This window comes from Ovis canadensis, chromosome 1, assembly GCF_042477335.2.
Source record: "Ovis canadensis isolate MfBH-ARS-UI-01 breed Bighorn chromosome 1, ARS-UI_OviCan_v2, whole genome shotgun sequence".
NCBI classification, from domain to species: Eukaryota; Metazoa; Chordata; class Mammalia; order Artiodactyla; family Bovidae; genus Ovis; species Ovis canadensis.
Genome location: NC_091245.1, coordinates 272235130 through 272262454, shown reverse-complemented (window position 1 = coordinate 272262454; position 27325 = coordinate 272235130). Strand labels below are relative to the sequence as shown.

The 27325-nt window shown below is 42.6% G+C and overlaps 1 protein-coding gene across 8 annotated transcripts in view; it reads left to right on the top strand.

The window, feature by feature from the left end:
* The window catches only part of HLCS (holocarboxylase synthetase), a 213631-nt gene that overhangs the window by 62209 nt on the left and 124097 nt on the right, over positions 1 to 27325 (top strand). For all 8 annotated transcript variants that reach the window (XM_069567910.1, XM_069567855.1, XM_069567866.1 and 5 more), the window contains one exon: positions 20863 to 21134. In XM_069567910.1, the coding sequence (XP_069424011.1) occupies positions 20863 to 21134 (272 nt within the window). The remainder of the gene's footprint in view (positions 1 to 20862; positions 21135 to 27325) is intronic.

Below are 27325 nucleotides of genomic sequence, written 5' to 3'. Positions count from 1 at the left end.
AAATGCAGAGATCAGGCTTAGTTGCCCACCCCCTCCCCAGCCCCCGCATGTGGGATTTTAGTTCCCTGACCAGGGTTCGAACCCACATCCCCTGCATTGGAAGGCAGATTCTCAACCACTGGACCACCAGGGAAGTCCCAGATATTGTTGATAAAGATAGTGTCAATACTTGTGAAATGTGGCAAAAAGCTGTATTGCCCTTCTACCTGGGGCATTCCGTTTTCGACGCTGGGTGCTTTATGAAGAAACCTGGACTAAGTCAGGTCACGTGGTGTTACCCCCCTCCTCTCGCAGACCGCTTCATTCAGCAAACACCCGAGCGCTTCCGAGTCCTTGCTCTGCAAGTTTCTGAACAACAGGAAGATGGTTTCTCATCTGGCTTGCGTGCTTTGTAGTTAACCACGGGGCTTTCCAGGTGTCCGGATCTCATCGGAGTCTCACGTGGCCCTGCCAGTGGGGGTAGGGCAGGGAGGGGTTCTTGCCCCTCTGAGGAGCAAACTGGCTTGTGGAGCAGTGAAGGGTCTTGTAGTTTTTTTGAGTTAATGAGAATTCTCCAATTAACAGAAAAAGGAAAACAACTTTGGTTTTAGTGTAGTTGTTTGTCATGGAATCTTCCCTCCCTGCACCTTTAATCCTAGTTCTGAATCAAATGTACACACAGGAGAGGGGAACGTCTAGTGCTCCTCTATAATACAGCTTAAAAAATAATCTTGAGAGGTCCACATTCGAGAGGAGCTCGGGATTCCAGGTGCGCCCTGAATAGCTTTTGACATGTGGTTGACGCGGTGTTGCAGCGGCTGTTTTACAATATGGCAACAGCCAAAGAGCAGCTGGCAGATTAAAGCCAACCTTTAAAAGCTTTTATAGCTGGGGAGGTTTTTAAGGGTCTTTCATAGACCCCTTTCTCTCCTTTCTTTCTTCCTTTGCCCTTCACCTCCAACTGGAAAAATTTTTTTGTTAGTTTTAACCGACTTCCTGTTATCAAACATAATACCTACGGCAAAGGCGACATGACGAGTCTGACATCGAAATGCAAAAGGAATAATACGTGGATGTTTTCCTGAGATGCCTTCGTTTTTTTTGGCGGTGGGGAGAGGCTTTTCAGCTACTTGATGGGCTGTAGTTTTACTTGAATCTTGTGTCTACAAGCCAGTTTCCAAGTGACTCCGGGGCGAATTCTTCTGCTCACAGTCAAGACAGAGACTTGATAACATGCTGGGGGAAATGCAGATGGGCCCAGTGTGGTTGCTCTCCACTTTGAGCTGGTGTGGTCCCCGCGTTTGCTCTGTGGTGTGGCTCTGGCTGCCTTACTGGGGGGGCAAGGGTGGCAGGTTGGGGGGGCACCTTCTCCGCAGTGTCCTAGCGGGGACGGGACCCTATTGAGAGAGGGAGAGAGAGGGGGTGGTTTTATTTCCTCAAGACTATTTATATCCAGCGCTCGTGCAGTCGGGCAGATTTGTGGATGGGAAACAGGCTCTCGTGGAAGAAAAAGTCCTCCTGGACCAAATGCTTTCTGCCTTCTGCAGCAGCTCCCTAATAGCTGCCATGTGTGAGCGGGTATGGGGGACGGCCTTCCCCTCCTGGGGAAGTCGATTGAAGCTGTCTCTTGGAAGGCTTGCAACGTTCTGCAAAGAACAGATTTCTGTCTCCTGAGTCTGGAAAAATAACGTCCCAGGGCATGAGTACTATCTCCCACACGGCTCCCGGGTTGGGGGGTGGGGCGGGGCACGATCAAAGGGCCCCCCTGGTGGTCAGATGGGGATCTGGAGGCCAGGACTGAGGTAGGCACCGTGGTCGCAGCAGCGCCGTCGGAGCCTGGCTCTCCCAGCTGCTGAAGCTGCCAGGCGGTGCAGGAATGCAGGACTCGGGGGCCCGAATCCCGGTTTTGATGAATGTTCTAGTTCAGTTTTCCGGGATGTGAATTATGGCTGGGGAATGGCATTTTGTTTTCCATTCACGCTGATAATCTGGGAATGTTGCTTGGAGGATTGTGCCTTCTGGAGAATATGTTTCTAAGTGTTTCCGAAGTTTCAAGGCCGCCAGGCGGTTTGTGGACCCGGATGGCCCGTTGGAGCCTCTGTTTCCACTTTGTTCACGGGAAGGGCTGTGATAGCCCGTGTTCTGGGTGATGGTGTTCCCGGGGCGCGTCTCAGCTGGGGAGGCTGGGTCAGTCCTGGGTGCCTTTTCTTGGGCTTCTTCATCAAAGCCAGCCAGGTTGGCAACAGGAAAGTTTGGCCAAGGGTCAGTCTGTCTGTCCATCAGTCTCTTTCTCTTGGAGATGAGAAGAGAATGCCGTTCTCTTTCTTGATGGCGTTCCCGTCTCTGCCCCTCAGTGGTTGCCTATGAGTAAAATGCGTCTTGTCCAGGCACCATACAGCCTTCCGGGTCCTGTATGTTCCTCAGACGTTCGGTTCTGCGTGGTCTCTTTGCTTGCTTTGTGAGTATATTTGTTTCTTAAAATGTTTTCAGGCTTTGTTTGGATAATGATATATTTAATGATATAAGCAATGGGAGAAATACCAGTGTGTAGATTATAATTTTGTTCTTAATTGTTGGAGATACTATCCCTTATAGAGAATTCTAGGGAACAGACCCCTCACACATGGCCGCTATGAACTTGGTTTTAAATGGCAGTAATTCTGAGCCTTTATACTACTTGTTTTACTTGATGTTTTTTAGGGGCATTTGAGCCTTTCAGTTTTAGTGTATGAATTGCTTTCACTAAGACTTTAAAAGAAAATGCTGCTGAATTAGGATCTTCCTTGGTGGAGAGGTCTTTTTTCCCACATATTCCTGAGGATGAGTGAAGACTTAGGTTATAATACATAACATTTATGCTATGTTTATAATGCTGCTAAAAATGAGATGGGCTTTCCCACTGATACATGAAGCTTCACAACATTATTTTGGGCTGTCTTCTCTGTGTGTGTGTTGAAGTATGGAGAGAGAGGGGTGATTGGCAAAGAGAAGGACTGCGTTAGTCAGCTCCTGCACCTCTAAGATAAGTTCCCCAATAAGATCTCTTTCAAAGTGAAATGCCACCATCACCAGGATTGCCCAGTATGAAACTGGCAACACCTTGCTGGGCCATTAGTCAGTATCACTAACCACGAGTCTTTTCTGAACCCTGAACTGTAAAAGCTGTTCGTTTAAACCGACTTGGCTTCCAGTAGCAAAACAAAAGTTTAAAAAATTAAAAATGAAATTTCTTTTAAGAATACTTGTAAAGGTTTGCTTTTCTTTGCCGTAGGAAAGTATTTGACAAATTGTTTTCTTGTCTGAGGAAAAATGAATCCCACATATAGCAGTTATTAGGGAGTAACTGAGTGATGGCCCCAGTCATCCCCCTTCCTGTTGTTAATCTCAGTAAATAAGGAAATACATCTTTTAAAAGAAAACATCAAATTGTGGTTTCATAAATTTAAAAATGATCGTTCATTTTTTCTGTGGGTGGGGGAGTGGGGAACGTCCAGGCTCTCTCTGCCTAGGATGGCCTAGATTATTACTCTAGATTTTGGGCTTCCATAGGCAACTTGAAATACGTGAGTTTTTCTGTGACTTTTCAGCCCATAAAATGCTGTAAAGGTCAAAGTTCTGTACTTTTGAAGATTCTCCTCTCTGCATGGAATTAGTTTTGTGTCTCAAGATTGGCCTAGTGAGTTTGTCACAGAAGATGGATTTTTTTTTTTTTTTAGATGACTTTTAAAAAGACTCTGACTCCTTATTGCCAAACCCTCTCTCTGCTATCTGGGGAGGGTAGATGAAATGACTTTTCACATCCTTTCCAGGGCTCTATAGTATTTATGCTGGGCCCAGCAAAGCAACTGGATGAGAAAAATTAAAAAAAAATTTTTTTTAACTTTTAAAACAGTTCCTTTGAAAGCTTTCTTTGGTAAGAATTTGTGATTATTCACAAAGTTTGTTTAAAAAAAAGAATTTGTGATTATTACCATTTCATCTTTATACTGGAGCAGTTTGAAGTCATTGATGGATACTTTTCAGTTACTTTAAGCATAATGAAAGCGTATTTTGCTTTCTGCTTTATTTCCTCCCAGGCTCTTTCTCTAATTACTTTTCCTGTTAGTTTAAGAATTAACAGTGCAGTATATACGAGCCTCAGGTTTACAAACAAGTTGTGTTTTCAAAGTCTGTGTGCCAAACTGCCTGTTTTCAAACAAACGTGGCCCCTGTCATTTCTGTCGGTTGGGTTTTCTCCCAGTTCCTATTTGTCCTCCTAGTCCGTGGCACAGGTAAACCATGGATGCCGTCCTGTGGTATTGTTTCTGTCAGATTCCGGCAGTGGGGACGTACTCAACGTCTCGTTCTACTTCTCCGCTGTTTGACTCAGAATTTAACAGCTTTGTATCAGATACTGCTTGAAAACAGCCATGTTGGACACTTAATAATACTGTGGTGTATATATATCCTTTTTTGTTGCTGTTCAGTTGCTCAGTCCTTTCCTACTCTTTGAGACCCCATGGACTGCAGCACGCCAAGCTTCCCTGTCCTTCACCATCTTCACCATATATGTCCTTCTCTATACATATCCTTATGGTGAATTAATGAATTTGCACTGGTAGGTTAAGACTTCTATTTAAGAAAACATTTTTCCTTTTGTAATGACTGTTGAACCGTGCACACAAGTAAAATAAACATTTCATAGAAAATTTCAAATATACAAAAGTAAACAAAATAATGTAATGATGCCCGTAAGTATTCAGCACTCTGTTTCACAGTTTTCCATTCTGGCCAATCTCATTTTATCCTACCCACTCCTCCTCCTGTATGTGTAGTTTTGACCCCGATCCCTGAGCAGATCTCTCATCTGTAAATATTTAGTGTGTATCTTTAAAAGATAAGAACTCTGTTTAAAAATATAAGCAGTGGAATTTCACTCACACCTAAAATAATAAATTCCTTCACATAATTTCTTATACCAGTCAGTAATCCAATTACTAAATAGGCTTTTTAAAAGATGGGTTATATTATCTATGTGTTGTGTTTAAGCTGGAGAAGGCAATGGCAACCCACTCCAGTACTCTTGTCTGGAAAATCCCATGGACGGAGGAGTCTGGTAGGCTGCAGTCCATGGGATCGTTAAGGGTCAGACACAACTGAGTGACTTCACTTTCACTTTTCACTTTCATGCATTGGAGAAGGAAATGGCAACCCACTCCAGCGTTCTTGCCTGGAGAATCCCAGGGATGGGGGAGCCTGGTGGGCTGCCGTCTATGGGGTCGCACAGAGTCAGACACGACTGAAGTGACTTAGCAGCAGCAGCATTGTGTTTAAGCATGTTGGTCCTTTCATAAAACAAATGCAAGATGGAAACAACTAGATACAAGCTATTATAACTTTTTTTGGGAAGTCATCTGTAAAATTGATTTCTGTATGTTTTAAGTGCCATATTTGAGCTCCTGTTCTGAAGATAGCAAGTAACCATTTGTAATATCATGCAGAACAGCCCTGCACATTGAGATACGTGAGTGCCATCCTTTCAGAACTAAACATGAGTTTCTTGCTTCCTCTTTTCTGCGAAGTCCTGGGTTTCCTTTAGCACGGACACTATTGATTTTTGCTTGTATGCTTTCGGTTCGGGTTGACGTTTAGCCTTTGACCCAGCCACTTTCTTACAATAAACAGTTTGTTGATGAGAGCAGCTGCCCAGCAGATTGTTTCCAGATTGTTCTCTCATGGCTGAGGATGCAGTGTGTGCACCTTACGAAGAAGTCGGCTTGAAGCTTGTGGCTTCTACTTCCTACGGCTGTCTGCCTTTGAAGCCAACTGTCAGCCTCTGAACATTTTTCTGTTTATATCCAGTGACGGGGTGTGAGTCTGTGGCACTGGAGATCAGACTTCACTTATTACTACCTTGATTATTATTCCCTGAATGAATGATAGCAGCATCTTCTAGAAATTTCTGCCATATGACTGATTCCCGATAGACAGTACAGTAGGAATTCATTGGCATGTGTGGAAATTAAGAGCACTGGGTGTAGGGAAGAGTCCCACTGTGTAGGGAAGTAGACAGGGCATGTTTTATTCTGTGTAGGAGTCCATGCGCCTTGGATATTTAAAGGTTTTCTACATAATTAAGGAATGAGGTAACTTTCAAACCAAGTATTATCTGCTTCATGTTATCTTGCCCTTTAAAAATAAATTTTCATATTCATCTTATTTTCAAAGGACAATATTCCTTTTTTCGTTGTTGTTGTTAATGCAAGTGACAGGTACCCTAGTGATGTGGATGCGTTTATGTGACTCAAAGGCACACCTTAGTTTGGATTTTTGCTGCTTCCCTAATCACTGCCCAGCTGTCACCTAGAATGGCCCGTCTGCTTGTAGCAACCTTCATTAAGGCAATGTCAGAACTTTCGGCATTGGAGCCAATACTTTTTACTAAACTGGCCACCAGGGGCTGCTGTCAGAATGGTGCGGCTGAGCTCACCTCCCTAGAGGCAAGTTTACTTTTTTCTACAACCAGTAAATTTTGCTAAGCTACCAATCCTGGTTTCAAAACTCAGGTCTCACTACACAGCCTCCAGTCACCAAGCAATGCTTACGGCTGTATCCCTTCCAGCCAGCTATTACGTAGAACCTGGACCCAATTCAAGACCTAAGATTAAGACTTGTGTGTTTTTCATTCGGTGCCAATAAGCTGTTATTAATACACTGATTCCACGTATACTGAAAGGCTTCATGAAATGCACTGGGGTTTGTGCTCAGGAAAGAACGTCCTTCGCTTGGACTGCTCAAGCTCCAGGCCTCTGGAGGCACAGCCTGTGACAGTCAAAATCGGGTGTTTCAGGGAGGTGTTCTTGCCTGAAGTGACCTTAGCAAACTAGCCCTCGTGCAGACTTCGTGAAGGGTTGTGCTGATCCAACTAAGATGCGGGTGCTAGAAGGTATTCTTGATGGTTGGTTGTTTTTTTTCCTCTTTTTAAACAAAGGCTGCCTCTTTGATGATTCCAAGATTAACAGCAGAACAAAAATATCCAGTGAATGTTGGAACTGGCCGAGGTCTTAGAGAGCTTTTGGAGCAAATCCCTTTGTTTCTCCTCAACTTTTTGTTTAAAAAAATAAGTAAAGAAAGGGTGAAAAATAGTACACAAATCTCATGTAACTTTTACCTAGTAGATTCACCACTGGTTAACGTTTTACCACAATTTATTAATAAAGAGAGTTTGTGTTTTTCAAAAGATGTGTATCTTCAAGTAAAACACAAAGCATAGAACTTGTTACTTATGACAGTATGAGCTACCACATTTTTGTTTACAGAAGTTGGTAAGAGAGTGCCACTAATTTCCACTTGGACCTGGGCTTATTTTCTTTATTTGAAGTAAAACCAGTAGCCTACTGGTTTGTAATGGTTCTGTATAGCTGGTCATTGCCGTACTGGGATATGGGCACATCCAATCCTCACAATGGGCCAGCAAGTAGAAAATTTTTAGAATATATCTTTAAAAAGTCCTAAATTATGGAACATAAAGCATCTTAGAGCCACATGCTTTGAGGACAACTAGTTGATCTTTTATGCTCAGCATAGGACTTCTCAATCCTGATCTAGGAAAATTCTAGTGATAACCATGTTACGTATACAGGATTTACAATTTTTCTTTCAGTTTTTCATCCGAATAGTGTGACTTGGAACCTTACATCTGACTGCTTAGTTTTATATGAAGGTTAAAAAAATTTTGGGGGGATAGTGCACAAATTGGAGAAGGCAATGGCAACTCACTCCAGTACTCTTGCCTAGAAAATCCCATGGACGGAGGAGCCTGGTAGGCTACAGTCCATGGGGTCGCTAAGAGTCAGGCACGACTGAGCAACTTCATGCGTTGGAGAAGGAAATGGCAACCCACACCAGTGTTCTTGCCCGGAGAATCCCAGAGACAGCGGAGCCTGGTGGGCTGCCGTCTATGGGGTCGCACAGAGTCGGGCACGACTGAAGCGACGAAGCAGCAGCAGCAGCAGCAGCAGTGCACAAATGCTGTTGTAGTCTATGAATATCTGTCTACCCTATTAAACTGTAATACAAGATCATTTGAAGGCAAGGACCATATGTTGTTAATCTTTGTATCCCTTTTCCAGTATTTTGCCTGTAGTAGGCATTTAATTAAGTGTGTTTTGTTTGAAAACTTAAAAAATGTTTTGGCGTTTCCCACTAAAGTATGGTGAAACACATCTTCCATTCCTGTGTCTGGGAGAGCCGACAAGCCTTGGGGGACAGGCCAACAGTAAACAGCCCACCAGGCTCAGACTGGCTGCCCAGTTCAGTCTAGCTGTCACCCTTTATCCAGGTGTGATGGGGGCTTCATAAACATCACATTAAACAGTTTAAAAGAATCAGCTGTTGATATACCAGAGCAAGACTGACAAAATGGAGCTTCAGAAAAAAGTTGCAATAGTTTTATCTGTTATTAAAGTGCTTTCCAGTTTAGAAACTATAACTAAGTACACACTGACTCATCAGCTAGCTGCTCCTTCCCATCAACTAGTCAAGCTTCCTAAAACGCAGATTTTATACCGTCTCCTTGGAATGCTTGCTTGCAGATCTGTCCTCTGCTTCTAGGGCAGAAGAGAATGCCTTCACTGGCCCTTTTTTCCCCCTCCAATGTAGTATCCTCTGGGACTCTGAATTTTCCAGTGTCATGTACAAAAACAGATGACCAAATGAGGTTTTGCTAAAATAAATGGGCTGGAGTAGAAAGCTCTCTCTGCCTTCTCTGAATCGTCCTCATACTGGCCACCTCTCTCTTTGCAGGCAACATGTATATTTTAATTTTGGAATCCTAGAGAGGATGTTCCAGTTTTAACTTGAGCATTTAGCATTTGGGACAAAGCACTCACCCTTGAATGTTAAAGGTGAAAGGGGAGCTGGGGTTTTTCTCGTTGTAAAACGAAAGCCTCCCAGCTAGTCCGGAGCAGAGCTGTGGACGATTCTGTGCGGGTTATCTCCTGCTCCCACACACAGTGCTCCAGAGAGGTCAAAGCCAGGTAGCGAATGACAGGCAGGTAGTTTGGGATGAGTTGCGGGGGCGGAGGGGGAGCCTTCTGATGATTCAAAAGAGCCTAGCGCTCTAGACCTGCTGCTCACCCCAACATGGCTGAGGTGGGGAACGGTCACATCCGTATGTGCGCCTGCGCGCGTGTACGTGCCTGCATGCGTGTGCGCCAGTCAGAACGGGCCCCTCGGGGAGGCGGGATGGGCAGCCCCACTCGCGTTCCAGCTCGCGGCCGGGCTCCCACCCGGAGCTTTCTTGGCTTCCCAGCCAACACTCGTAGCTCCGTTAGGAGCCTGTTTGTGTTGGCCTCGGACAAATGGCGGGCGTTTTACACCGGCAAGGCTTAATGAAGGCTCTGGAGATTTCTACGGATGTTGAACCCCAAACCCACGGGCCCCGTCAGTGGAAGTTAGCGCCTCTGGAGTAGAAGCGGTGGTTGAGCTCCGACCCAGAACGCCTCCCTTTTCTTTTAGTGCCGCCCACGGCTCACTCGCTCTCTTTTTATTTTTTTGGTCTCCGCACTTGCAGAATAGATTTCACCTCTAAAATGAGCCCATTTGGCCCAGCGGAGGTGTGATGCCTATAAAACCAGCCTTGTTAGAAATGACTTATTCATTACCTCTGTTTTATGGGTCCACCCCAGCCTTTTGTGGTCTTCGCTAGTTGGCAGGTAACAAAAAAAGCAGTAAACCCGTGGCCTTTCAGAGCCTGAGCCTGAGAGAAACTTTTACATAATAAAGGGAATACAGGTTTTAACAGACATTTATTGAGTGCCTACTGTGTCCCAGGCCTTGGGGACCGGAAATGACCGTGACAAGTTCGACTCAGGGGAGGAGCCCCCCATGCCTGGGATTTGGATCTCGGATGCCCTTCGTCATAAATCCCTTGGTGCTGTGGGGTTACCATTCGAAGTTGGATCTGATGAAAGCGGTTGTGTCCACTCTCAGCACTTGTGTTGGCCACTGTTCAGTTTACACTGTCCACTTGTTCTCTGGGTGCCTTCCCAGGCCCTGGTTGTGCTGGCAGTGGGTGAGAGAGGTGAGGGGTTCCTCTCCACCCTCTCTGCTCACAGCTCCTGTGGGTGCCCTCTCCTCTTGCTCCTCCTCTGTGCCTGTAGCTGGTCCACGTGTTCCCCAGCCCTGCTACTTTGATTCTCTTAGCTCTGCCCACAGTTCCTTAAGTAGCCCTTCCCTTGAACTCTAGAATATGCCATCTCTTTCTGGCTGAAACCAGAGAGCAATGAACGGGTAATTCACTTAAATGATAAAAATTTTGTTTGTTTGTGAAAATGTCCTCATCTGGGCCTGAGTAGCCATGAAATTAAAAGACACTTACTCCTGGAAAGAAAAGCTATGACCAACCCAGGCAGTATATTAAAAAGCAGAGACATTACTTTGTTGCAAAGGTCCATCTAGTCAAAGCTATGGTTTTTTCCAGTATATGCATGTGAGAGTTGGACCATAAAGCTGAGTGCTGAAGAATTGATGTTTTTGAATTGTGATGTCAAAGGTCCGTCTAGTCAAAGTTATGGTTTTTCCAGTAGTTCTGTCTGGATGTGCGAATTGGGTAATAAAGAAAGCTGAGTGCCGAGAACTTTGATGCTTTTAAACTGTGCTGTTGGAGAACACTGTTGAGAGTCCCTTGGACTGCAAGGAGATCAAACCAGTCCGTCCTAAAGGAAATCAACCCTGAATATTCATTGGAAGGACTGATGCTGAAGCTGATGCTCCGATACTTTGGCCACCTGATGCAAAGAACTGACTCATTAGAAAAGACCCTGATGCTGGGAAAGATTGAAGGCAGGAGAGAAGGGGATGACAGAAGATGAGATGGTTGGATGGCATCACTGACTTGATGGACATGAGTTTGAGCAAGCTCCGAGGGAGTTGGTGACGGACAGGGAAGCCTGGCCTGTTGTAGTCCATGGGGTCGCAAAGAGTCGGACACAACTGAGCAACTGAACTGAACTGAAGGAGGCACAGTTGACCCAAACTTCTTTAGATTCAGGTTTCTCTTACCAAACATTCTAACTTTGCCCACCACCCAGTCTCCCTCCCATGCCACCTCAGCTCCAAGCCACATCTGTTTTATCACTGCTTCATAGTTGCATATTATATTGAGTTTATATCTTTCTTTGTGATGCCTTAGGTATTTTGATTACAGTAAACAGGCTTCTCCTATGTTGCTTCATTTTGGGTTAGCTCTTCTTACTGAGGATGGTGGGATAGAAATTAGAGCAATGAATTAGGAGCCAGATTTGGTTTTGTGGTTTCAAATTCCAGCTCTGTGACTTACTGACTGTGTGGTTTGGAAAATCTAAGGTTCCATTTCTTCTTCTGTAGATGGTGATAATAGTGCTGTGGCATTGCTAGTGAGGGTTGGGATCCTTGTCTAAAGCCCCAGTGCTCTGCATGGAGTGAGTGAGCACTTCTATACGGTGTATATAGCCTAGTACCTGATGAAGACAACCTAAAATCATTCCACGAGGGACTTTGCCAATCATTTGTCTGCCTAGGTGAAAAGTTACTCGGGAAAAGACTTGTAAGAAGTCACTCTAGTGGCTTCCCTGGTGATTTGTGGGTAAGGCAAGGAGGAACCCTGGGAAAAGCCTTGTCAGGGCTCCATCCATCTACCAACCCCGTAGTTACGGGGGGCTGCCTCTCCACTTCATCTTATGCAGTGCAAATCGGCAGGGGGCAGTGGCCTGGCTGCAGAGAAGACCGGAAGCTTCTGGGGAGAATACAGCTTGAGATCTTGATCCCCTTCTCTTTTAAAAATTTTTGGTAAATTTTAATGTCAAGTTTCATGGCAAATAGATGGGGAAACAGTGGAAACAGTGGCAGACTTTATTTTTGGGGGATCCAAAATCAGTGCAGATGGTGACTGCAGCCATGAAATTAAAAGATGCTTACTCCTTGGCAGGAAGGTTGTGACCAACCTAGACAGCATATTAAAAAGCAGAGACATTACTTTGCTGACAAAGGTCCATATAGTCAAAAGCTGTGCTTTTTCCAGTAGTCATGTATGGATGTAAGAGTAGGACCATAAAGATGGCTGAGCACCAAAGAATTGATGTTTTTGAACTGTGGTGTTGGAGAAGACTCCTGAGAGTCCCTTGGACTGCAAGGAGATCCAAGCAGTCCATTCTAAAGGAGATCAGTCCTGAGTGTTCATTGGAAGGAACAAAACTCTAATACTTTAGCCACATGATGCAAAGGGCTGACTCATTTGAAATGGCCCTGATGCTGGGAAAGACTGAAGGCGGGAGAAGAAGGGGATGACAGAGGATGAGATGGTTGGATGGCATCACCGACTCAATGGACATGAGTTTGGGTAAACTCTGGGAGTTGGTGAAGGAAAGGGAAGCCTGGTGTGCTGCAGCCCATGGGGTCGCAAATAGTTGGACACAACTGAGCGACTGAACTGAACTGAACGTCAAATTTGTTATTTTAACCATTTTCAGCTGTACTGTTCAATGGCATTAATTACACTCACGGTGCAACCACTCCACTATTTTGGAAACTTCCTCATCACCCCAAACAGAAACTCTATACCCGTTAATCAGTAACTTCTCATTTTCTCTCCACTCAGCTCCTGGTAACCTCTATTCTACTTTCTGTTTCTATGAATTTACTTTTTCTAGATATTTCACAAAAGTGGAATCATACAATATTTGTACTTTTGTGTCTGGCCTCTTTCACTCAGCATAATATTTTCAAGGTTCATTTATGTCATAGTGTCTATCAGAACTTGATTTCTTTTTATGCTTGAATAATACATGTACATGCACTGGGGTATTTTTTATATACATATGTATGTGTGTATATATATATGTATGTATTATGTATATATATATACACATACTGGAATATATATATGCACACACACACTGGAGTATTTTATTTATACATGTACACACGTACACACTGAAGTATTTTTTATATATACACATACTGGAATATTTATATATGTTTTATGTATATATATATACACACAGTGGAATATTTATATATATGTATTTTATGTATATATACACACACTGGCATATTTATATATATGTATGCATATGTGCAGTGGAGTACTTTATGTATATATGTACACATGCACACACTGGAGTATTTATATATATATATATATATATACATACACACACTGGAGTGTATATATATTTACACATACAGTGGAGTATTTTATGTTTATATGTACACACACACACTGGAGTATTTATATATATATATATACATACACTGGAATATATATATATTCACACATGCAGTGGAGTATTTTATGTTTATATGTACACACGCACACACTGGAGTATTTATATATATGTATGCATGCATGCTGTGGAGTATTTTATGTATACATGTACATACACCACATTTTGTTTAACCATTCATCTGTCCATCTTTTGACTGATGTGGGTTGTTTCTACCTTTTGGCTATCGTGAACAGTGTTGCTCTGAACATTGGTGTTGCTGAGGTATGTGTTTGAGGAAGCTTCTGCTTCCCACTCTTTTGAGTATATACTTGGAGATGGCTGGGTTATATGTTGATACTCTGTTTAACACTTTGAGGAACTGCCAAACTGGACCCCTTGTATTTTAAGAATCAGCATTGCCAGAAGCACTCTGATGAATTATTACTTGGGGACCTAACTGGAAAGAAGCATCATCAGGGGCCCCACAGGAAATCTTGCTGGCTTGGTTCCAGATTTCATGCCGGGGCTGAGGTGGATGGTCTCAGTCCCAGATGCTTAGGAGTAGAAGAGGCAGCGGCCAAGAGTCCAGCTGGAGAGTGTGTCCCCACATAATGAGGGTAGTGCTCCTGGTGTGGGAAAGTGTGTCCATTTCTTTCAGAGATGTTTCATGTATCTGGGATCATTTTGGTCCTTGGGTGTCTGTGGGTGACAGTTGCCTGGATGCTTGTGGGGACAGACTGCTTTCAGCAGCGAGTCACTGAAGCTCATTCTGGGGGTGACAGTGTTGGAATCAGTGACTGAGCATATTTGGGGGTGCAGGAAGGGGGTCTTGGGCATCCAAGCAGGGGAGCAGTGCCGTCCAAGGAGGAATCCGACTGCCATCAGACTGCAGTGGGTCGGTTGGAGTGGAGACAGCAGAAGGGTCTTCACGGGGGACCAGTCACCTAAGGAGGAACTCACTCATCTCAGACCCTGCCTGAGGCTTTGCTCTGCTTGGTTCTGGTGGTCAGAATAAAAGTTTACCCTGAAGGCTGCCACATGAACAGTCCTTGCTTTAAATGAGATCAGGACCAAAAACAGTCTTGCTTTTTCAAGAGTGTCATCTTTTTTTTTGGCCATGCTTTGAGGCTTGTGGGATCTTAGTTCCCTGACCAGGGATCAAATTCATGCCCCCTGCAGTGGAAGAACGGAGCCCTAAGCACTGGACCACCAGGGAATTTCCAGGAGTGTCGTCTTTTGATTGTAAAAATCTTCTATGCTGTGTGCCTTCATCACTTGTGTGAAGACACTGAGTGAATGTGAAATTGTCTGGGAATATTTTGTTTGTAAAATACCAGTAGTAAGAATTTTTAAAAATAAATTCTTCTACTCCTGTGTATTCTGATGTTTGAGAATGGAAACATCCATTAAAAAAACTTGTACTCTGTGTCTTTGTAGATTCATTTTTTTCTGATTTACCCACTCATAAGGTTATAATGTTGCCTAGCAACTTACAATGTTACGGCTGAAGTGCAACTAATCTGATTATTTACAGTGGGACATATGTGTCTCCGAGATTGAAAACCTTTAAAGGTTAAGATCAATTATTTAGTGTTTCTTGGGAAAAGGAGCACAGAACGCAGAGGTGGTAATAAGTATTTTGAATCCAATGCTGAGTTAGAGGGATGGCTATGTTTCACCCATGGAGTCTTGCTAGGTGGATAAAATTTGGCAGCTAAGACAAGGGAGGGGGTGGAATGGCTCTAACATACCTGGACATAGCATACTGGACACCTCTGATCTTAGTTGTACCCCATGTATCAGATGTTACGATATGTTAACTAACTATGGAATAGTCACTTGTGTGTATTTTCACTAAATGTGAATTTAAGCATTTATTTCTTCAGAACTAGGGACAATGGTGTTCTTTTTGGACATTAATGGATACAGAGTCTTGTGGATTTTAGTTGCTGTTTAGTGTTGCCTAAGATTGTTGCTGGGTGTGGCTGATATTCAAGGAAATGTACTTATTTATGGGTAGGATTTGATATACATACATGCTGGAGTAACTGTCATTAAAGACGAACATTTCCAGAATCCCACAGAATTCTCTTGTGCTGTTTCTCATTCAGTTCTTATCTACTCTCCCACCCCCGTGCTCATACTTGGGCAATCACTGATCTGCTTTCTATCATTATCAATTAGATTGGTCCTTTCCAGTACTTCATGTAAGTTGAATCACACAATACATACTCTTTTGCCTTTTTAAATTTTAATTTTAATCAGACTTATGTTTTTGAGATTCATCCATTTAGTTGCCTTCTGAGTAGGTCATTTTTATTGCTGAGTAGTGTTCCAATGTATAGATCTGCCGTGACTTATTTATCTGTTTTCCTATTAGTGGACATTGGGTTGTTTGTATTTTTTTTTTTTTTTTTACTATTATGAGTAAACTTTCTATGGCCATTCATATACAAGTCTTTGTGTTGATGTGTGTTTTCATTTCTTTTGGTTAATTTCCTAGGAATCGAATTTCTGGATCATATGGCATGTGTATGTTTGATTTGATAAGAAACTGCCAAATTGCTTTGCAAAATTGTCGTACCATTTTATTTTCCCATTGGTAATGTATGAGTTTCAGTTACTTCACATCTTTGCCAACACTAGATACTGTCAGAACTAAGAAATTTAACCATTTTAATGAGTGTGTAGAGGTATCCCGTGGTTTTACTTTGTATTTCCCTGGTGCTAAACGATGCCGAGCACTTTTAACATGCCCTTTGGCCATCTGATATTTTCTTTTGCGTAACGTCTTTTCAAATCTTTGCTGCTGTTCTAAGTTGAATTGTTTTCTTATAATTAAGAGTGTTTTTTGGAGGGCTTTCCTGGTGTCTCAGTGTTAAAGAATCTACCTGCCAATGCAGGAGACGCAGGTTCGATCCCTGATCTGGGAAGATCCCACATGCCGAGGAGCAGGTACGCCCATGCACCTCTAGTACTACGCCTGTGCTCTAGAGCCTGGGAGCCGCAACTACTGAGCCCACATGCCCCTGAGCCCGTGCTCCACAACAAGAGAAGCTGCCACAGTGAGAGGCTGAGCAGCGCAACTAGAGTAGCCCCCACTCAACACAGCCAAAAATAAATAAAATCATTTTTTTAAAGTGTTTTTTTTTGTTGTTGTTTTTGTTTGCATTCTGGATACAAGTCCTTTGTCAGATATGTGTATAAGAATAGTTACTCTCAGTTTATTGTCTTTTCATTTTTCTTAACATTAATCCTTGAATGGCAGCAGTTCTTAGGGTTCTTAATTTTTATAAAGTCTAGTTCTTTTTTTCTTTGAGAGTTCACACTCCTTTCTTTCAGAGAAAAGATTTATTAATACCTATCCTAAGATCAGAAAATTTTCCTCCTCTATTTTATTAGTTTTACAGCATTACATTTGGACCTGCTTACATATAGGTCTATGTTTTCAAGTTAATTTTAGTATACCTGTAAGGGTTAAATTTTGGTGGTTTTCTTTCTTTCTTTTTTTTTTTTTTTGCATATGTCCCCTTGTTTTAGCACCATGTATTGAAAAGATGATTCTTTTTCAGGTGAATTAACTTGTTGAAAATCAATTGAACATACATGTGTGGCCCTATTTCTGGACTTTATTCTGTTTTTAGTAATATATGTCTATCTGTAAGCCAATAGAGTGGGCTTCCCTGGTGACTCAGTGGTAAAGAAGCCACGTATGATCCCTGGTTGGGAATTTTCCCTGGAGAAGGAAATGGCAACCCATTCCAGTGTTCTTGCCTGGCAAATCTCATGGATAGAAGAGCCTGACAGGCTATGGCCCATGGGGTCGCAAGAGTTGGACATGACCTAGTGACTAAACCACCACTACCACCACCAAGCCAATACCATACTGTCTTGATTACTATAGCTTTATAATGTCTTGAAGTCAGATAATGGAAATCTTTTAACTTTTTTCTTCCCCGAATAGTTTTGGTCATTCTAGGCCTATTCTATTTCTGTTTAAGTTTTACAAATAGCTTATCAACATCTAAAAAAGAAAGCTTGCTAGGACTTTGATGGGAATTGCATCAAATCTGTAGATCAAATTGGAGAAGAATTGATGTCTTAATAATATTGAGTGTTCTAATCCATGAACATAGTATATCTCTTCAGTTATTTAGGACTTATTTAAGTTTTCAGTGTTTTCATAGTTTGTGGTATACAGGTCTGGCACATATTTTAATTTCTACCTAAATGTTTCACATCTGTTGATGGCATTGAAAATGATGTTTAAATAAAATTTAGGCTTCAGATATTCATGGCTAGAAATAAACCCAGTTTTTATATTGACCTTATATTTTGCAACCTTGCTGAAAACTAAGTTACTAGTTCTAGTACTTTTTTTTGGGTGGATTCCTTGGGGTTTTCATATTGTGTGTGACATGTCCCAATAGGAAACAAAGGCACATTCACCTTCCTTGAGAATAGCTAGTGTTTCCCTAGTGCTGTGGCGAATTCAAAGGGGCCAGCATTTATGTGACTATAAAACGTTGTTTTTGGTTCCACTTAAATTGTATTTAATTAGCCTGAAATCTTAGAGAAAAGTAAATACTAAATTCTTAAAGTTCAAATGTTAAAAAAATAACATTAATTAGAAGGTTTTTATGAATTTCATTGGGGTGGAATTTGATAGCAGTTGTTTTATTTTCAACAGAACTGATTTAACAATTTCACATTTCTTTTTGATGCATATTATATCCATTTCAAGGCCATCTCTTATCATTGCCTTTTCTGGGTTTTCCCTCTTTGATGTACCTATTTATGTCTGTTACTTGTGGGACTTTATTTTGGTATGGAATTTAATGTGCATTTATACAATGAATGCTTATTAAGCATGCAGTATCCACTTGGTACCAGGTGCCATGGATACAGTTGGGAGCAAGACAGAAACACACATTTGTTGTCTTTATGGAGCTTATGTTCTGTTCTAGCAAAACAGTGGGACATTGAGTAAATAGTTGTATGAACTATGGAATTACAGTTTGAAAAGTGCTATAAAGTCATTAAGTTTATGAAGGATAGTCCTAACCTAGACAGGCTGTGGGTCAGAGAAGTCTTCCTGAAAGCAGTGACATTTTTTGCACTCTCTGGTAGTTGTGTTTAAAGATTTAGGTAGATTTGGGGGGTAGAGGATTGTTAATACTACTTATGTCTACCCATTTGCCTTGATATATATGATCCAAACTTTTTTCTTCACTAGCATTTTTATACTCTCTTAGTGGTCATTGGTAGAGTTAAGCCAAGATTCATTCATTCATTGCTTTTCCTTATATGTGTTAGCAGCTACTTCTGCAGCTCTTAAGTCATCATTGTAACTTACATCCTTTTATAGCATATACCAGGTGGAATTCCTTCAAACAGGTAGCAATTTTGATATTTCTTGGGACCAGAATTTTATCTCTTGTCCAGGGACAATAGGGGTGGAGGGGAGCCTAAACACTACCCTTGTGTACTTAGTTTTACTCGATGGCTACAAGTTGCATTTGACTATAGTGAGTATAAATATTTAGGAGAATTATAGATGGTATATAGTTATATTTTTTAAGAGGTTCTTCACCTCATTTTGTATCTTTTTAGGTTCTTTTTTTTCTGAGTAACTTACTTTGCCCTGATTAAGTCCTAAAAGATTATATGAAAGAAGTATAAGATTAAAAATAAAAACCTCCTGTACCTTGCCTACTCCAGTTTTAATTTCTTTTGCAGATTTGTACGTCTCTATGTGTTTCTTTCAAAAACAGTTTATTAGATGAATGATGTGTAGATGGCCAATCGGATAATTTGCTCCAGAGGTGGTTCCCTGCTTTCTTCCTGTTCCGAAAGTTCTACCTGGTGCTGGCTGTTTCTTTTTGGTTTCATCTTGACTTTCATTGACTTTGAATAGAGAGGAATCACATTACCTACACCTGTTGAATAACTGTTTACCTCCCTGCTTGAGTTAATGAAAACCAAGTTAGTTAAGAAGTGTTTATTTTTCAGATTATTTTACATCTCTCTCTCTCTGTGCGTGATTTAACCTATCCACTGATGTGTCTTTAGCTTGTGCGGTGCCCTTGTAACATCCAGCTGTTCAGTGTGTTGAAGGAAATTCAGATTTGTTTTCACACACACACACTTGAAGATTCTTGTGCTATAAAATGTCTCACCCTCTGGATTTCTTCTGATCACTTCCTTCTGAAACCATTTAACTTGTTCCTGTAGCCTCTGTGTTTTCTGCAAAGGGAAACTGAGTTTTAAAGGTTCATCAAGTGAATTTAGTTAAATGAAATTTCATCATTGAAGCTGCTTCTCTTAGGCATGCAGAGCTTTGGGACAGACCCTGGATGCTAACAGAAGGCCTTGTCTCCTCTTTGGAAGTGCCTGGCATTTGTGTGAAGAGGGCCCAGGAGTTCAGATCAGCACTTCCTGTAACAGATTTTAATATGTTTTGTGCCAGCCCCTTGAGATGCTGACTTCCCCACCTGAATCCTCTGATGCTCCACCCCAGGGGGAGGCCCCGGGTCTCCCAGGGTCCAAGAGGAAGTTGCAGCTTCTTGGGAGGTAGGATAGAGAGTTCCGTACTAGGTTAGGTTGTAAGTACTGGACTTCTGCCTTCCCCTCCACGGACTGCATTTGGGGTAAAGCGAAAGCATCTTGGGTACTCCATTCCTTTCACTGTTGGTGACCTGTCAGTGGCTGGTGGAGGTCCTGCAGAGGCTGAGAGGGAATGCTCTAGTATCTTAGTACTTTGTCTCCTGTGACTTTTCACCTAGATAATGAATTTCTTTGAGAGCTGGATGTATAAGGTTAAAAACTTTCTGTAAAATGTATAGAGGCCTAGAGGATCACTAATGAACTCTAGAACTGGAAAGGAAGGACTTTTGAGAATTTAGGATCTAGTGTAGGATAGAAATGTGCCTATTTCCCTGGATCTTGCTTTCTGAACCAGCTCATATTTTTATAATATAGGTATACTTAGTGTTGTTGTTGGAGACGGCAGTGGCACCCCACTCCAGTACTCTTGCCTGGAAAATCCCATGGACGGAGGAGCTTGGTGGGCTGCAGTCCATGGGCTCACTAAGAGTCTGACACGACTGAGTGACTTCACTTTCACTTTCATGCATTGGAGAAGGCAATGGCAACCCACTCCAGTGTTCTTGCCTGGAGAATCCCAGGGACGGGGGATCCTGGTGGGCTGCCGTCTATGGGGTCGCGCAGAGCCGGACACGACTGAAGTGACTTAGCAGCAGCAGTGTTGTTGTTTAGTTGCTAAGTCATGTCTGACTCTTTTGTGACCCCATGGACTGTAGCCCGCCAGACTCTTCTATCCATGGAATTCTCCAGGCAAGATGACTGGAGTGGGTTGGCATTTCCTTCTCCAGGGCATCTTCCCCACCTGGGATTAAACCCAAATCTCTTGCACTGGCAGGTGGATTCTTTCCCACTGAGCCACCAGGAAGCCCATACTTAGTGTACTCATTGTCTATTGTATGGTAGTTCTTATGTTCAGAATATGTTAACCTAGCTTTTATTGGTCATGAATTAGGAAGTACTTCTCTTACCAAAGTGGCATTTTAAGGGAAAGCTACCATCATCTAATGTAATGCCAAATTATGACCTTCCCACTTCTTTCTTTATGGCACAGGAAATCCGGGATCCTCTTATGCAGTGGCTGCGGAAACATGTGGATCCTGAAGGAGTAATAAGATCCAGCAAGCTCTCCCTGAAATTCATTTCATCCTACACGTCTGAAATAGAAATCACCCCATCCACCATACCCGTGGTGACTGACACGGAGTCCTTCTCATCAGAAAACTTTGACTTCGAGATCTACCGACAAAACCTGAAGACAAGGAAACTTGGAAAAGTCATTCTGTTTGCCGAAGTGACACCCACCACAATGAGTCTTCTGGACGGGTAAGTCCTGGCCAGGCTGGTCTCTGTATTTGCTTGGAGGACCCCAGATATCTTGATGGTTCTCTCCAACCAGCGCTCAGGGAGAGGGAGGAAGATTTAGAGCAATAACTTAATGCTATGCTTAAAGCAATAGCTTATTCATAACTTAATCATGAAGATTAGAGCGATGACTCTTTAATATACCACTAGCAATACACTTGTCTGTAGATGGAGAAATTAAAGTTCTTGGGTCAGAGATCTGTGTTTTAAAGAATGAGGGACTTCTGTGCCTTGTGTCTGTCTTCCTTTAATCTGACCTTTCACAATGTCTTTGGGAAAAAGAATATTATGAAAAAAAGGTGTTTGACAGGTGGCGCTATTGTTCACGTTGCCATTTTACTCTGTTGTAACTAGCGTTGAGATGTTATAACCAGTTTAAGATGTTTGCAGAGTATTAGCATAGCAAATTTGAACCATGTAAGCTGTGTTCAGTTGAAATAAACAGGAGCTTTGTACGTACCTGTTTTGGTATGTTGCTATCCAGTGCATTTTTAAAGCACTCTGTAATCCCACTGGGATGTTGGAAATTCAGTCTTATTTCATGTTTTCCTTCTTATTTCTTCTGTTTCATGGACTTTGATTAAAGGTTAAACAATGGGAAACAGATGAAAGGTTAATTTTAAACTCCAATTAGTCTCTATTAATTAATACTTTTATGTTGACATAGATAGTTTAAAAAGTAGGGTTATAGAGGTCATGAATCTTCCTTCAACATGGGACTAAGATCTGAGGAACGTTAAGACTGCAAAATCCCCCACCCCCTTCATGGTTTCTGGGCACTTTCACCTGTGGAACCGCATAATTAGGCAGATACATAATTCAGCATGTGGAACGTATGGAAATATTTTGGCTTTTCTTCTGAACAGTAATTTCTGGAATTTGCTAGTATGTTGATATAAGGTGATGAGATAATTTTAGGATTTCGTGACTCTCATGCTCAGTCATGGAAACAGCAATTTTAGTGTACGTAGAGGATGTATAAACAGCGTTACTATAGAGGAATTACTATAGAGGAGTACTATAGAGGAGTTACTATAGAGGAGACAAAGTGGAAAGGGGAATATGAGCAGTGGCAATGAATAGGTCTTGTCTCCCGAGTTGTTTTGTGTGTTTTTTTTTTAAATTTCAATGTTGCCATCATCTCCTGCCTCCACTCCCCAATCCTTGGTGTTCCCATAGAGAAGAAAAAGCCTGTATTTGTACGGAGCAATTATTGCTTGCTTGTACAAACTCTATGATAATCTTTTGCTACTCCAGTGCACACTATTATATCGAAAAGGTGACCCATTCTAATCATATCTGCCAAATAAAAAATCAGACAGAATATTTAGCAAAAAATTTTTGGGAGGTGAAATTCAGATGGAAAAACATTGGCACTTCCAGACCATTTTTGCGGATAATAGTGAAGAATATTTTGTATTGGCGCAATCTTGAAACATTGAGATTATGGTTGCTGGGTTTGGGCAGTGGGCAGTGAGTTACTAAGAGGGCTTGTGGGTACCTTGCTAGGGTAGGTGCCAAGAGGTAACCCAGACTTTTATATTCTCTCCCATTTTACCTGGTGAGCAAAGGAGAGTGTAAATTGGGGCGTGTCCACATATGGGCTCTTTCAGAAGTTGCTCATGATGGTTTTGTTCATCTCCCAGGTCTAAACATGACCATATTTACCTCCAAGGATGACTAGGAAATAAATGCCATCTTTGTACTTGGCATCGATGAATCTACTGAAAATTAGGTTTCTGTTAACCAGGAGGAGAGGAGGGCAGATATTAGAGGGCAGTTAGAAGTCTTTCTAACTTCTGTTTGTACTTTCTGTTTGTCAGGCTGCTAAAAAATTAGCAGGAGGTCTTTAAGTAGTATATAATACATCATGATGGCCCCATTGCTTGCAAAAGTTAAAATCATAGTTGGAAAGTTATTTTCAGGAAACTCTGGTTTTATTTCGCTGCTTATTCAGTGTCATTAGAGGTAACTTTCTTATGTTATTACGAATCCAGGAGGATTTGGACCTTTTTCTTTGGACAAATTGTTGGAGGCTGTGTGTGCTTCTTTGACCACAAGCCAAGCTTAAGCTACTGTGACACTGAGGTAGCACTGAAAGCTTTCATTTGATCTCCTGTCAGGGGAGCAGGCTGGTCTTGAAGCCGTGAACCACCACCACCGTCACCTCCTGCCCCAGTTACAGCTTGGCCAGTGGCTCTGTAGAGGGGAAGGAGCTCTGAGGACAAGGAAGAGCAGAGGGAAATGAGGGAGTGGCTTGCTGATAACATCAAGGTGTTTGATGGCTCTGAGGACTCGCCCTCCAGTAATAAAGAGCAAAAACCATGTGAGCGAGTGCTGTTTCCCGGATAGTCTGACATGGCAAGCCACCCAACCAAGTCTGGTTGGAAGAGTTTAATTTCACCCTGAATCCCCCACCCCAGGCTTTTTTTTTTTTTTTTAACATGTATTTCTAACCACGAAATGCATTTTCTACCTGATGGTCAGGGTAACACAAGGTAAATTCTGATTTCGGTTCACTTAGACAATCTTTTTTTTCCCCCTGAGTTATTTCCTGATAGCTTTTCTTGTGACCAGTTAGCTCAGCTGGTTGGGAAGAGTCCCACCAGGGCCATGGGTTTAGTCTTGCGTCTGGACCAGGGAACCTTCACTGTGTTCTGTGCTAAGTCCTGTGGCTGCAGACCTGGGAAGCCATTTGAAGATGTGAGCTGCCGCTGGTGGTGGGGTCCCAGACAAGGGGGTGTGGATCGGCCAGTGCTCAGCCCTCCTCACTACTGGACAAGTGCCTCCAGGTGCTGACTCTGACCTGGTTTGGTCCAGAGCGCTGCACATTTAGTGGAATCTCGTGATAAGCATTGATTGACCGTCAATGCTTAGGGAAGGCAGGAAGGGAAAAACTAGACCTTGGAGCGCAGGCTTAGGGTAACTGAGCCATTATGGTAATTGTGCGGTTGTCTTTTATTTGAGCAATAGTTCAATGATAAGAGATTGAAACAACTTAGGTGTGAAGCCACAGTGTGTGGTGAGCCAGATAAACTCATTCATACTGATTCTCTTTGCATACATCCTGGATGAACTGGCCACACATGGGCTGGTTTTGTTTTGTTTTAATTTGTAAAGAATAATTTAGATTTCTTTGTTAAGTAGGTTTATTTTCTTACCATTGTTGAAGTCCCTTGATTTTTCACGCTTAAGTTTGCCTTCATCCTACAGTGGAGTAAGCATTTATGGAGTGCTTTCTGTATGCCAGGCCCTGTGTTAGGCACTGGGGAGAGAAAGTGGGGAGTGTACTGCCCTAACCTCACAGTGCCCTGGAGGAAGTGATTCCCAGGGCACACTCAGTTCATGCACACACGTCTGTGCACCTCTTCTTGGTCTGAGCCTGGGAGTTTGGGCAGACAGAGAGAAGTGGTCACAGCACATAACATGGTGCTGGGTGAGGAGCAGACTGATCAGTGAAGTTTTTGGAGCAGTTTCGGTGTCACTCGTAAAGCTCACTGTCTAATAGAGAGAAACACTGGACCTGAAGATTTCATCACCAGCTAGCTCTGTGACCTTGGCATTCTCACCCTCTTGGGCCTTGCTCGCCTCAGTTGTATGATCTGGGCATCAGAAACACTTGAGCTCCTCTGAATGGAGTGATCCTGGAGTCAGAATCCTATACCCTGCCCACCTTCCTGGCTCTCAGTAACTTCCAAGGCGTTTAGAGGGCCGAAGTGGTTCTGTGAACTAGCTTCAGCGAGCGTCCTTTGAGGAAACCTTGTATGGGAGACGGTGGACTTTCTCCAAGCGGAGAGAAAGACAAGGAGAAACGATCCACTCAAGTCACTAAAACGTATTTGGGGGAAATCGCACAGGGGAGAAGAGCCAGCATTGTTTAAGAAAGATACTGTTTTTTTGTGTCACAGTCTGGGCCAGTCCCAGGTTCTCACCTCTCTGCATACGTGTCCCACAGCCCCTAACATCTTATGCCTTTCGCATATGTGTCCCGTCAGCCCCTAATATCTCCTTCCACCCTTCGCACACGTGTCCCATCAGCCCCTAATATCTCCTTCCACCCTTCGCATACGTGTCCAGTCAGCCCCAGCATCTCCTTGCGCCTTTCGCATACGTGTTCCGTCAACCCTTAACATCTCCTTCCGCCCTTCGCGTACGTGTCCAGTCAGCCCCTAACATCTCTTTCCGGCTTTCTTCTCTTCTGACTCTGCTCCCCTAACTTGCTCTACTGCGCACCCTCCTCCCCACAAGTGGAGGCCTGAGAGGACAGAAACTGGGCTGGAACTAATTTAATGGCTGAGTGACCTCACAGTAGAGAAACAGCCGGATCCTAATAGGGGTCTTTGTCTACATTTCCACCCTGGCTGGTAGCATGCCAGTCAAGAGTCAAGCTAGAGACACAGGTGGAAGCGATTAGATCTGTCATAAAGTTTGAAAAATTGATTCTGGAGGCGAAGTGAATAGATTGAACTTGACAGTGTTGTCCTAAAGATTCTAAGGGAAAATTCTGTAGTTTAATTTGAAATCCCTTGATTATTCATTAGCTTTCCAGATGGCTTTTGTTGATGTTTTACATATTAATGCCTGTATTGTGTTATCGGTGTACTCTTAATGTGCACATAGGTAATGAGCAAGGGATAAATACGTTGGTAAGTGTCTCAAATTAATGGGATGTTAGCCTAATTGTGAAATAAAGGGTTTTTAAGAAGTTGATTGCTTTGAAATAAATTAGCGTGAGCTTTTTTATGGGCCAACTTTGTACTTTTAAAGTGAAAATTATTGGAGAATTTAAAGAGACCTTTATTTTAATGTTTACTTCTAAATTAAGGTTTATAGTATAACTCCAGCCTTTGACTCCGCTGGTCACGCCTGAAGAGGTACTCTAGCCAATTCTCTATCAAATGCTTTTGTTTTCTTGGTCTCAACTCAACACCTGAATAAGTTAACCTTTCACACGGAAAACTTCTGAAATTAAATGTTAAAATGGTCTATTGTTTTCCAGAAATGTTTCCATATTAATTGTTAGTGTTTTGGGATGTTTAGTTTACATTTTTTAACTGATTTTATTTTTTTCAGTAGGGCAAAATTATGATGATGCTTGCCATTCTGTGGTAATGACAGCGTGTTCTATTTAGATAGCATTTTCATTAGAACTGGACCTTCTTTCTGCCTCTCCATGTTGAACAACGTTTAACAACCTGAAAGGTCTCCACATTTTACTGTATAGAAAAGAGAGACTGAATTTGACCATCAAGCCGATACCTTGTGATGATGAAGCACTTCAGGGACATGTCGGACAGTCTGCTGTGCTTGGAAGCTCTTCCCCTGGACCCTCCTCTAAACTCAAAGCACAGTCTTTTGCATGTTCTCAGTGGTGGGTGGCAGTCTTAATCTTTGAGGGTATACCAGACTTTTTGGTAAACCTAGATCCTATGGTGAGCTTCCCTTGGTGGTTCAGATGGGTTAAAAATCCACCTGCAATGTGGGAGACCAGGATTCGATCCCTGGGTTGGGAAGATTCCCCCGGAGCAGGGCACAGCAACCCACTCCAGTGTTCTTGCCTGGAGAATCCCCATGGACAGAGGAGCCTGGCTGTTTGCAGTCCACGGGGTCACAAAGAGTTGGACTAAAGTGCAGCGCAGCACAGCACAGACCCTATTTCCAGAAACTGCCTAGTTTCCTGTGCTCGCTCATTTCCCATGACTGAGGATCGAATATCTTGGTTGACCTAGGGGCTTAGAGCTTAATGTGGAATATTGCTGCCCTGGGTTGGAATTGCAGGTCCATCATTTGCCGCATGAGTAACCTCAGGCAAATCAGTAACTTTTCAAGCTTCCATTTCCTTGTCTATGTGAAGTAGCTGGTAATAGTCTCAGCTCTTTAACTTCTCTTTTCTTTTCCAGTTCAATCCCTCAGCTAATTTCTCTTCAGCACCAGCTGTGTGCAGGACTCCGCACTAGGCTCTGGGACCCAGTGGGGAATAGAGTAGATGTGGGACTTTCCTTTCAGGAGCCCCTGTTCAGCTCCAGGATAGGGTGAGGATGTATGTAAAATGTCTGCTAAGCTCTTAGTGCATAGCTCATGTTGTTGAATTCTCGTTATTCCTTAGATTTTAGATATGATTCCTTTTTTGACCAATGCATTCTTCCGGTGGT